The 12985-nt window shown below is 39.4% G+C and overlaps 1 protein-coding gene across 7 annotated transcripts in view; it reads left to right on the forward strand.

The window, feature by feature from the left end:
- Nucleotides 1-12985, forward strand: part of Pds5b (PDS5 cohesin associated factor B) — a 136957-nt gene that overhangs the window by 104813 nt on the left and 19159 nt on the right. For all 7 annotated transcript variants that reach the window (XM_006504901.2, XM_006504903.2, XM_006504904.2 and 4 more), the window contains 5 exons: nt 686-754; nt 2084-2220; nt 4494-4617; nt 9790-9994; nt 11980-12094. In XM_006504901.2, coding sequence (XP_006504964.1) covers nt 686-754; nt 2084-2220; nt 4494-4617; nt 9790-9994; nt 11980-12094 — 650 coding nt within the window. The remainder of the gene's footprint in view (nt 1-685; nt 755-2083; nt 2221-4493; nt 4618-9789; nt 9995-11979; nt 12095-12985) is intronic.

Here is a 12985-nt window from a genome sequence, read left to right on the forward strand (position 1 = left end):
TGAGAGGCTTTTTGGGAGGAGACAAATACTGTAGCCTGGGCAGGTCTTGTAATCCTCCTATCTCAGTCTTCTGAGTAGCTGAATTATAGACTTATGCCTCAAAGCCTGACTAAGATTTTTTAAAAATACCTTTTTAGAACTGCATTTCTTGGGGCTGGTGAGGTAGCTTAATGAGCACTCACTGCACAGCATGAGGAGCAGAGTTTAACTCAAACACATACAGTAACATCAGGTGTGCTGGCGTGTGCTTGCAGCCCCAGAGCTGCCTACATGGACATAGGTAGATCCTAGAGCTTGCTGGCCAGCCAGCCTAGCTAAATCAGTGCACCTGACTTCCGTAGAGGGATTTGACTTGACACACAAATACACATACTACTTCACACTCACTTCTTAGTGTCTTGTTTTTGCTTAGTAGCCTAAATAATTGAATCATCAACCTTTTAAAAGGGTCTACAAAACAGATTATGTATTATTACAAAGTCAATCCTAACCCACACCTGCAAAGGGTATCCAGATGTTCCACCCAGGTACCAGTGAGACTATTCCTTTCAGGGATATTTAGTAAATGGAGTTAGATAAATCATAAGTTGTGTCTGTTGTTATTAAGTATTTTGTTTATTTAGTAAATATTAGTTGACCATGAGAATTCATGTTTATTATTTTAATGTTTTCACCTTTTGCCTAGCTTCCAGGAAAAAAGACAACTAAGCTTTGGGTTCCAGATGAGGAAGTCTCACCTGAGACAATGGTCAAAGTGAGTAATGTGCATAAATCTGTGTTTCTCAGTTTACTCACGATAGCAAGTAATAGATGTGGGTGACTATTAAAGTTGCGGTGCAGTCTTTCGTGTACTGTGAGAGTTAGGGCAGTGATGTGCACCCTGGGGCCTTGTGAGTAGCAGTGTGGAAACTAGGGGGAATGACTTGAGAGCTGCTTCTATATTTCTGCTTCTTAGAAATCAGCCTTTTAATGTTAAGTGAATGCTGTTCTTCTCCTGGATGTTCTCTTGTCTATAATAATGCTAATCCAGGCTTTAAGATGATCTTTTCCTTGATATTTTACTAAAAAAATTTTAATAGTTCTCGAATTTGGGTTTCTATTTTTCTTTCTTGTCACTGAAATACAGAGCATTGATTTGTTATAGTCATGTGATATGTATCAACTTCATTTCAGTGTATTTGTCAATATTTGAAGATTAGGAACAAATATAAGAACATTGACTTTTTTTCTTAGAATTTTTTACTACCTTCTGGGCTCACTCCCACACTGTCTACCCTGCTTTCTTTCTCGTTATATGTATTTCATTATACGCCATATCTTGAATTATGTTTGCATATTGTTACGGCCTCAGATTGTGGTGTGTCTGCACCGCTGTAGAGCAGCCCTTCCTTTACTTCCTACAGTAGTTACAACACTGAACAATACTGGCTGCATTTGGGTCTCAGCAGTAGTCTTAAGCAGCAGTCTTATGTCATAGAGGCAGCACTAGATGATATATACAACAGGCCATTTAGACTGAGTGTGCACTCACCTGGTACTCAGGAAAGGTGAAACTACTTTGTGCCAGCATTGTTCAAGCTCAGTTATTATTGCCTTTCTTTAAAAAGCTGAGATGAATTAAAAAACAAAACCATAAAGAGTTATGTCAAAGCCTGTAATGAGTACTGAAGTACTCACATGCTTTATCATCATAAAATCTACAAAAATCTACAAAAATGTCCATTCTTAGGTAGAAAAGGTTGACTATCATTTGCAGTTGGGAACTTTTTCTGTTTATAGAAGTTAGCCTGATTCTAATTCTAGGTCCTAAAGAATGGGTGCATGCTTGGGAAACAGTAAAGTTAAGCAACAAAATAACTCATCTCTAGTAAATAGGGTTTTGTTTTTGTTTTGTTTGCCTACCTCATTCTTGGAGGTTGAAACAACTCTAACTTAAAACACTGTGTTATCTTCCTGCATATAAAAAGATATAATGTATTTTGTCGTTTCTTAAGATACATCCACATTTTTCTAGTTTTTAAGGTTGATGTGGAAATTCTTTAAACATAACAATGTTGTTTTGGTCAACTTGTCTTTTAAATAGATTCAGGCTATTAAAATGATGGTTCGATGGCTACTTGGAATGAAGAATAATCACAGTAAGTCAGGAACTTCCACCCTCAGATTACTAACAACGATACTGCATAGTGATGGGGATTTGACAGAACAAGGGAAAATTAGGTATGTAATTACTGTTTCCAGATACTTGGATTGTATAGTATTCAACTCCTGGTATAACTGTTATATGTTAGAATTTCTTTTTAAAAAGACAGTTAGCACTAGTTTGTCAGTATTCATATGTGTTTATTGTAATATGGTTTTATATGGTGGTTATGACAAAATAAGCCATGTGTCTGACAGTTCTGCCATCTAGACACTGCAAGTATTTTAAATGATAGGTCCTAATTCTTTGTCACAGTTTGTGTATAATGGTTAGTGCAGAAATCTGTAACTACTGTTTGAAGGTCTTGCTAGTATCTCAAGGCAAAGAACAAATTGTTGAATCTATTTTTAGAATATAGTAAACAAAAATAAAAATGTACTCGATACATGTTCTTTAAAACACAGTTTTTATTTATATGACAAAAGATAATTTAGTGCTTCCTGTTTACCCATAAGTCTACATCTATGGATTCAGCCACTTACAGATGTAAAATCAGTCAGAAAGCAATTACTTCTTCTGTACTGAGAATGCATAGACTTTGCTGCACCATGAGGCATAGCCACTGTTAGCATCGTAATCTAGAGCTGAAGGAAGGTAGAGAGGGAGATTGTTCATAATCTATGCAAAAATTATGTCATTTTTCTGTGAAAGACTGAAGCATTGATTTTGCTATGGATTAACTGACTATACTATGATTGAAACTTAGAATTAGATCCTGAAACTACATCCTCCAGGTAGATTCAAACCCTGGCTTTCTAGTTAGGTGACCTTCACCAAGTTACTTCAGCTTCTCAGTGTCTCACACTCTTGTGCGTCTTAGTGTACCACTGTGGTATAACTATATACTGTTAGTATATTTGAGGTGTTGATGGCTCTACATAGCACCCTGTGGATGATAGTAAGGATTATTTTTATCAGCATTAGCTGAAATGTACATCAGTTCTCAAATGCTGTTTAGAGACACTTCTTACCAATCTAAAGCTAGAGCATAACTTGACTCTTTAAGGCCTCTCAGTACTTTAATGAGAACACCAGACAGCGAGTGCCAGTGGCTCTCCACCTTTCCATCTTCATCCTCTTCTTCCAGCTCACTCTCTCTCCCCAGCATCCTCTCCACTTTGACAGTGCTGGCCATCAAGGCTAAGACTTCCATGCTAGGTAAATGCTGTTAACCCTGAGCCACCACCCCACCCCCAGGCTGTTCTTGAATGTTTTATTCATAGTATCCCCTGTGCCTAGAATTTAATAGTACATATTAAATGAAATAATAAAAATAAAATTTAGTAACCTATGCATTCTATAGAACACAATTCATGTGCTTACCATTTTTAGTCTAATTTGTTTTTTTCCCTCAATAATTTAGACATGTCCATGTTTAAGAGTTATATATAATAAGGATTTTAGATTTAAAATTCATACTGTATTTGAGATAAATTTGTACCGGTCATCTCAGCCTGGCAGAGAAAAATCTTTGGCATTAATACGTTTGCCTCAGTTTACTAATTACTTTGGTTTTGTATGAATTAAATGAATTATTCCTGACTATTCTTTTGAAGTTGAGAACATTGGCAGACTGAAGGAAGACTACAGACATTTAAATGCACATCTACTGTTTATCAGCTGCTTTGATTATGAGCTATTTTACTGTGTGTGCCTATGGTAGTAATTTAGCTAATACACTTGCTTTTATTATTCTTCTTGTTTGTTTACTACAGTAGTTGTGATAGACAAATTAGCAAGTAACGACATTCATTGCTGATCTGTAAGCATTACATAATCAAAAATCTATACTTGAAAATTAATAGGCAAATCAGCATAGAAATAGATATCTTCTATTCCCACGTAAGTTAGCATGTTAACTTAGGCTGAGAAAATTGTTTGAAGGGTTTAAGCGGTAGCCAGCACCGACATATTTAAGAGAAAATGGAGTTGGTTGGGTTCTGTGAGAGCTCTGTGCTGTGTGTAGACTGGTTTTCTTTCTGCTGTGCCCTCATACGGCAGAGAGTACAAACTCACTCCGTCCTGACTCAACCTCTGTACAAATCCACTAGTCCCGTTCCTGAGGGCTCTGCCTGCTTGACCTCATCACCTTCCAGAAAACGCTCCCTTGTAATAAGCTCTTGGCTTAGGATTTCAGAGTACACATCTGAGGAGATGAAAAATGTTCACCATAGGGCTTTCTGCTTACTTCTTAGGATTATTTTAAGCATTAGATGTATGAAGTTAGGAATGTTTTTTTCTCTCCAGACAGAGTGAAGTCTTGCTTATGTTGTTTCTACTTCTGTCTTAGTAAACCAGATATGTCACGCCTGAGACTTGCTGCTGGGAGTGCTATTGTGAAGCTGGCACAGGAGCCCTGTTACCACGAGATCATTACACTGGAGCAGTACCAGCTGTGTGCATTAGCCATCAATGTAAGTTCAGTGGCCTGCAGATACTGTCATATGCTCTTGGGCCTTGAGGAAGAAAATTGCTACAACAGCATCAAAGTCTTAAATATGTGTTTTCTTTCCTAAGATTCACTTCAGAGTTCTAAAACTGCCATACTAACACAATGCATGTGACTAAGTTGTTGTGCTAGCCTGTAAACTTCCTAAAAGCACTGAGCCTTGGACTGGCTGAACCATTGCTCCACAAGGAGATATGGGACACTTGCTTAAGACTCAAGTCACAAACTTGTCATCAAGTGGTCAGTGCGCAACCTTGTTTTCTGTATGTGTGCTTAAGAACACCATGTTTACACATTCAGCTCTGATTAACACTGACCTCAGAGTCCATGGCAGCAGTGCTCATTCCTCAGTGAGCCTTCACGCTGGCACATGCAATTTCTCTGTGACGCTTATGGTGTGGTCTTGTGCTTATCACTTTTTGGGAGCCATTTAAGTGTCAGTCACCAATAAGAACAACACTGTGTAAAGTAGACCAAGGAGATGAAGGCCAGGCTTTTCTCTAGGGCTGAGCACAACAGGCTCCTCTTGTGCCTCATGCATCTATTTGCTAATGGCCATATCATTGCTGTAGGTGTTGATTTCGGAATTACAAATAAATGAGCGGGCAAATTCCTAAATATGGAATCTGAATGAGAAGAGCAATTGTTCGCAAAATGTTATAAAGCTGTGTTCCTGGGTTTTTATTTTTTAAGACATAGGGTAGACGGTTTCAAGGTAGAAGTACTCAAAATAAATTTTTTAAAAGTGAAAATGCAGGGCTGGTGAGATGGCTCAGCAGGTAAGAACACTGACTGCTCTTCTGAAGGTCCTGAGTTCAAATCCCAGCAGCCACATGGTGGCTCACAACCACCCCTAATGATATCTGACTCCCTCTTCTAGTGCGTCTGAAGATAGATGCAGTGTACTTATTTATAATAATAAATAAATCTTTGGGCTAGAGTGAGCAGGGACTGAGCCAGTGGGGTTGACTGGAGCAAGTGGGCCAACCAGAGTGAGCAGAGGTCCTAAATTCAATTCCCAACAACCAGATGAAGGCTCATAACTATCTGTACAGCTATAGTGTGGACTCATATACATAAAATAAGTAAATAAATCTTTTTTTTAAAAAAAGCAAAACACATACACAAACACCTTAAAAAAAAGTGAGCCAGGTGGTGGTGGCGCACACCTTTAATCCCAGCACTTGGGAGGCAGAGGCAGGCAGATTTCTGAGTTCGAGCCAGCCTTGTCTACAGAGTGAGTTCCAGGACAGCCAGGGCTACACAGAGAAACCCTGTCTCGAAAAAACAACAACAACAAAAAAGGAAAAAAGTAAAAATGCATAAGCATGTATCAGTAAATCTAAAAGCATAACTTAAGCTTGCCTCTTTGGATATTTTTCCAAGGAGTCTCAGAGCTACCCTGTGGTGTGCAGTCACTGCCCTCCTGCTGCATGGCTCTGGCACTCACACTGCGACTGTTGGGAGACCTTGTCTGTTATTGGACACATTTCCTTAACCACAGTTCTCATCATGTTAGTCTCCTGGTCAAACACATTTAAGAACTCATATGTGTTTGAAAGAAAAATAACCTATTTTATAACCTGATAGTTGAGCCCCTCTGTTGTTTGGATTTAAACACACACTTTAACATGTTTAATCTGAGTACCTTTACAGCAGCAGTTCTCAGTCTGTGGGTCACCACCTCCTTGGGGGTCAAACAACCCTTTCACGGGGTAAGACCATTGGAAAACACATATTACAGTTCATAACAGTGGCAAAATTACAGTTACAAAGTAGCAATGCAAATAATGTTACTGTTGACAGTCAGCACAACTTTCGACTCTATTCAAGGGCCATCGTGTTAGGGGTGTTGAGAGCCATTGCTTTACAGTTCAGTGAGAGTAAACACTGGGATTTACTATGTTCTGTTGCCTCTGGTTTCTGTCCCCCCCCTCTCACCCCCCACCCCCATCTGCTCAGATCTGCATTTAACCCTGTTTGGCCATGAGGGCTGAGATGCGGCCTTTCCCACAAGACATGCTCCAGTTTTCTTAGCTGGATGCAGTCTCTGTGTTGTTTTAATCCCCTCCAGATTCTGTTTATACACCCCTGCTACATACAGTGCTCAGCCTTGTGCTCTCACTGTTTGTGTATGCGAAGCTTGTTGTTCTGGAGTTGAGGCTCTTTAAAAGTAGTATTGTCTATTTGAGAAGACCTCAAGTGTGGAGGTGTAGAGAGTGAGTAATATGACAACACACTTAATACTTGCTTAGGTATTTAGAATTTGAATTCTGTTCATGAAACATTTACTTTGTGTTATTATGAGCTGTTCTATATTCTAGAAATACAGAGCACAATAAATGATGATTGCATTCCCTGAGAGCTAACAGTGTCTTAGAATAGAAAATACAGATAAGTACTGATAATTCAATGAGGTACACAGAGGAACAAACTACTTCTGAGAGGCTACATGAATATTTTCTTTTTAAGTATAGGATAGAGTTTATTCAGGGCATGGGGAGGAGAGTTAAGAGGGTGGTAGAGGCACAGAAAGGCAGAGAGAAGGAGAGAGTAGAGAAGCGGAGGCCGGCCATGACCACCTGGAGAGAGGGGGAAAGGAAATGAGGAGAGAGGGGGAGCAAGGGGGCGAGAGGCAAGAGCATAAGAGCTTACATGAATTTTTAAGGACATTTTGTGCTCAGAAAGTCTTGGTCTAGTGAAGACAAAAATCAAGTTCATAGCAATGAACTCAGCTCTGACTGAGTAATTATTTTTTTTATATTTAGCTAATTATTTTTATAACCATAGACATGAGTGTATCAAGTGTTTGCCTTCATTAGTGCTTCTTTTCCTTATTTAACATTTTTATGTTAGGGTACCCATCTAAAAGGCTGTGAAAACCCCCAGATTGAAACTCTTGAAACACCCCCGTACATTCCCAGTGTGGCTTTCTGTAGTTAATTGTTAGCTCCTTGTCTGTGAGGTGATAGCTTTCCATCACTATTAACTGAAGGCTCTTGGTTTTGAAGTGATTCAACAAGTTAGCTTTATAACAAATTTGTGTTGGGCTTTTAAATGCTAAGCTGTTAGCAGGACAAAACTGTTGTTAAGGGTTGTGTCTTAGGAGGGTGTGTAGGAAGGTGGGAGGATGGGATGTCTGGATTGGATAACATTTAAAGAATGGTCTATTCACTGATGAATATGTCTATAATAAGTTGACTTTGGTACGAGGTTTTAAATTGGCCTTTTTATTGTAAATTGGTTATTTTAATGGCATGTATATATTTGATTCTCATTAATACTGATAAAGGGTAACTTTATTGAGTGTCAATAGAAGGACTGATTTCCTCTGGACACTTGGATAATTTCTTTTTCTTTTTTCTTCTTTCTATTTTCTTTTTTCTTTTTTTGGTTTTTTGAGACAGGGTTTCTCCATGAAGCCCTGGCTGTCCTGGAACTCGCTCTATAGACCAGACTGGCCTTGAACTCAGAAATCCACCTGTCTCTGCCTCCCAAGTGCTGGGATTAAAGGCGTGCACCACCACTGCCCAGCTGGGTAATTTCTTAAAAGCAGTAGGAATGCTGAGGTTGAAATCCAGTGAAAGGGAATCTATATGATAAGAGCGTAAATGATGGGCTGTGACACATCCCCATCCCTGACTACATTGACCAGGCATGGTGTACATGTCCATAATCTCAGCACTGAGGAGGCTAAGGTGGTAGATCAATGTGACCCTGGGCCAAGGACACAAAAAACAAAAGCCAAATCCTGGGAATGGCAAGATGGCCACCCTCAAGAGTATTGGTTGCTCTTCTAGAAGACCTATACTTGGTTCCCAGCACCCACATGGTGGTTCACAACTATCTGTACCTTCAGTTTCAGGGGATCTCCTTCTCCTGGCCTCCATTGACACAAGTACCCACATGGTACACATTACATAACTTCATGCAAAACTCTGTGTGTGTGTGTGTGTGTGTGTGTGTGTGTGTGTGTGTGTGTGTGTGTAAACAAAACAGGAAACACCCAAATGCTAGGGGTAGAGCCAAGTTAATGTAGAGCTCTTGTCAAACAATATTTAGGTTGCTAGGTCCATCCCTGTGTTACAGAGAAATAGTAAAGATAAGTGCAAGACATATATGACTTAGACTTTGAAGAAAAACCCAACAGTCGTTACAGATAGAAGAAATAATGTACTTAAAGTTGCAGTCAGAAGAGATCACACAAGTTGAGAGGGTGTAGTCATGAAGATGTTTGTATGCCAGGGAGATGGGTTGGAGATGTTTCCTTTAGCTTAGAAAAAAATCTGGTCCATTGTGTACCAGTTATGGTGCTAGTCTTAGATATGAGGGTGCATAAAGACATTGTTCTTGTCTTTGAGGAACCAGCAAATGAATCAGGCAGATATCAAACTACTTTCCACCTGAGTTAAAGATGTGCAGCATGCTCAGAGCTTAGGCTTGGTCAGGACACAGGTGGCAGGCATGCTGCTTTTTATTTACTTATACCCCAAATGCTTTCCCCCCCTCACAGAGTCCCTCCCCTTCTCCCCCTTCCCTTCTCCTCTGAGAGGGTTCCCCCCTTCGAACCTCCCCCCACCCCAACCCTGCTACATCAAATCTCTGGAGGACTAGGTACTTCCTTTCACACTGAGGCAGGACAAAGCAGCCCTCTGTTGCATGTATGCCTGGAGCATACACCCAGCCTGTGTATTGGACAGGTTTTAAAGAGAATCTTTCTACTAAATGAAAAGCTACCAATGAGATGTGTCTACTGTATTCTATTTGTGTTTTGGAAGTTCTTGGGATCACCCCCAACACTTTGGCTGGGAAGCCAGTGCTCTGCTGAGCATATGCCAGCCCCTTACTTTATTAGTGTTATTTTAATCATACTCAGATTGGGAGCAATGTACAGTTTGATCTGTTTTAAGAGTAGGGAGCAGTATACTCGTTTTATCTGTTTTAATAGCATCTTTAATATTGTCTAAGATACATAACTGGTAATTACTAGGTCCAGTTCAACACTCCCACCTTGAGGTAGAGTCAAAGCCTCTGTTCTGAAAACTGATTCAGGGGTTGTAGATCAACTTGGTCATAGCTGAAGGTATACCTTCTTATTGCCTTGTGGGTAATACCTAGAATAATTTTATTTTTACAGGATGAGTGTTATCAAGTCAGGCAGGTGTTCGCTCAGAAACTTCACAAAGGCCTTTCCCGCTTACGGCTTCCCCTTGAGTACATGGCCATCTGTGCTCTTTGTGCCAAAGACCCTGTGAAAGAGAGGCGAGCCCATGCTAGACAGTGCTTGGTGAAGAACATCACTGTGAGGAGGGAGTACCTGAAGCAGCATGCAGCTGTTAGTGGTGAGTGCATGGTTGGTGCAAATGCATCATATCTCCTGTCAGCTGCAGTCTTACATTGTAAAACATACTACTGTCATTTATTACTGTGTACACTTCTTTAAAAAGTCAGCATCTTTTAATAGCTGCTTTTCAGTTCCTGTATTTAAAAAATATGTAAAGGCATGATTATTCAAGTTTCATTGTCTTTTGTAAATGGCTAAATGAGCAGAGAAAATCTGACATTTGAGGTGTCTGGAAACCAGACTTGCTTATTTATTTGTATTATGTTCACACTGTCATGGATCTTTGTTCTTAAGTATAGCTAACATTCATGTCGGTTGTAGATGCTGCTTTCCCTCACTCCCTCTGCCTCCCAGGGCAGTTGGTCTGTTGCTTCACTTCTGTGTCTATCACCTACCCAGTCATCCAAGTTGGATCAGAAGCATTCTTTGTGCATGTTTCCCTTTCTTCAGCACCAAATCCCAGTAGACCTCCTTCCAGATGTCATGGCTGCCATATCTGCTGCTCCTAGCTGTTCTTGAGTTGGATTGTCACAGATACTCTTTAATTCCCACTGTGTTGTAATGCCTTGCTCCTGTTCCCCGCTTCCTGCTCCCACTGTACCACACCGCTCTGTGCTGCCCTTCTGGAACAGACCAGGCTGTGCCTCACTTCCATCTTGGTTGAGATACCTGCAGGTTCTCAAGTGCTCACAAGTGACATTGAAACACCCCATGGCTATTTGTGTTTTATGCTCAGCTCTTGTTTAAATTCTCCCCTGTGTACACACCTGTGGTTTGTGTGCAGGGTTACTTGAAGTTTTGCCAGCTTGCCTATTCCCACTTTGTTCTCAGCTCTGCCAATTACTTTCTCTTCTAGACTGAGTGGGGAAATACAGTGTACCACATTGAGTCATGGAAGACACAGGTTTAGCATCACTTGGCGCTGGGATCCTCTTTCCCTTTTTCCTCACCCTGGAAAAAGTGAAGGCTGTGTAGTCACATCCTACCTCTGCAGTTTACTGGCTGTGTTTGGCCAAGTTACATAATCCACACCTTAGCTTGCTTGTGTGTAAAATTGCTATAATTATACTCACTTCTTGTGGTTGCTACATCAATTGGAAAATGATGTGTACAAAGCACCTGACACAATGAATGGCCCAGAGAAGTCATCAGTAATACTAGCTCTTCTTACTTTAGGTACTTTCTCCATAGTGTCCACCTCTTAAACTTTAGTGGGTGCCTTACATGGTCACATGTTTTTATATTTCATAGATACAGAGTAGTAGTAAGCACTCTATTAGCATTTGACATAATTTAATTTAAATATCACTGTAATTTGAAATTGCTGGGGTTTTTTTCCTCTCATGCTTGCTCCTTCATAACCATTTATACAGAAACTCTTCAAAGACAGGTTGGTGCTTATTGGCATACATTATGCTTCTAGTTGAACATCTGACTAAAATGGAAATAGGAGACCAAATTCAAGTCTTTTTATATACTGTTTCCCAAATACAGTTTGCATGCCTTTCTGACCTCTGCTGTACAATTTGCTATTCTGGTCAACAGAGTAAAAATACTTGGATTTAAACTGAAAAGTTACTTATTGTTTACATTGTCAGAGGAGCTCTGGTTTTTTGACCATTACTTCTGTTCTTATGCACACTCTGAGAGTTGTCAAAGAACATCAACACAATGTCCTTACAGCGTAAGGAAGAATAGATCTTACATAGTAGTCTTGAATAGTGTGTGTGGATCACTCTTTACATGTGCATTTGAAAACTACATATTTGCCCTTGCTGATCAGCACCTAGTGTGCTAACTAGGCACTTTAAACTGCTTACCGTGTCTCTCAGCATAGGATGTTTGAATGTATTCTTCAGCCATGTGGTGGGAAGGCACTGGGATGTAGGAAATATACAAAAGAGCGTGTGATTTGATCTTTCTAACCTGGATGTTTTTGTTTGCTTTTGTCTATTTTGTTTTGTTTTGTTTTTTGTTTTTCAGAAAAATTATTGTCTCTTCTACCAGAGTATGTTGTTCCATATACAATTCACCTTTTGGCACATGACCCAGATTATGTCAAAGTACAGGATATTGAACAACTTAAAGATGTGAAAGAGTAAGACTTTTTTCATCCCATTTTCCTATTTTCTGAAAATTGTTTTTACTTCCTTACTGCTGATAATGAGATATTAATTTTAGTTTTAATTATAGTTGTTGTATGTTTCATTTTGCTATGGTTCTTTTTTAGCCTCTCGTCTGTCTGTTTTTCATCTCTGTACACTGCATTTCTTACCCAGTTTCTAAAATGTGACTTAAACTATTAACCTTTAGTTCTGTTTCTCTGCACCTGTGGCATTACTTTTCTACTGAAGAAATCCACTCAAACTGTCTCTTCAGTTCTCATCTTTTATTTACCACTAAAAGTGAAGGTTTTCATGTGAGGTGACTTGGTAATGTCCTCACCCAGGTAGTAAGCGCATGTTTCTTTGCAATGACTGTCTTTGTAAAATGAAAGAAGAATTTCATCATAATGGGCCATACCCACAACCAGGGAACTATTCTTATAACTTCATTGCCATTCTCTAATTAAGAGTTGTTGTCTGTGTAGAAACAGAATAGGGAATGTCATGATACTGAGAGATATTTTGAGACCAGCATAATTATTAGAATGAACTTGAGGCTCAGGTCTGTTAGTTCGTTGTTATAAAAGGTAACTATTATGATTTTGAGTCAGTTAATTTTGTATACTGTTGATATACTAGTAAAAGATTTGTATGGCAGTTTCTTGCTTCATGGAAATATAGTTAGTTATTTGAAATCTTGCAGGAAAATAAAAACTTCTCTCACCATTAGCTTACTGTGGCAAGGGGAGATCTAGTATCTACCTCTTTTATTTGTTAAGATACCTATTGTTAAAATACTACTCTCTATATTAGAGTGGTTATCAGTAATGGGAAACGCTGGCTGCTCATCTTCATCTGAGAAAATGTACTTGAGAGTTTTGCCT

This window comes from Mus musculus, chromosome 5, assembly GCF_000001635.26.
Source record: "Mus musculus strain C57BL/6J chromosome 5, GRCm38.p6 C57BL/6J".
In the NCBI taxonomy this organism is placed as follows: domain Eukaryota; kingdom Metazoa; phylum Chordata; class Mammalia; order Rodentia; family Muridae; genus Mus; species Mus musculus.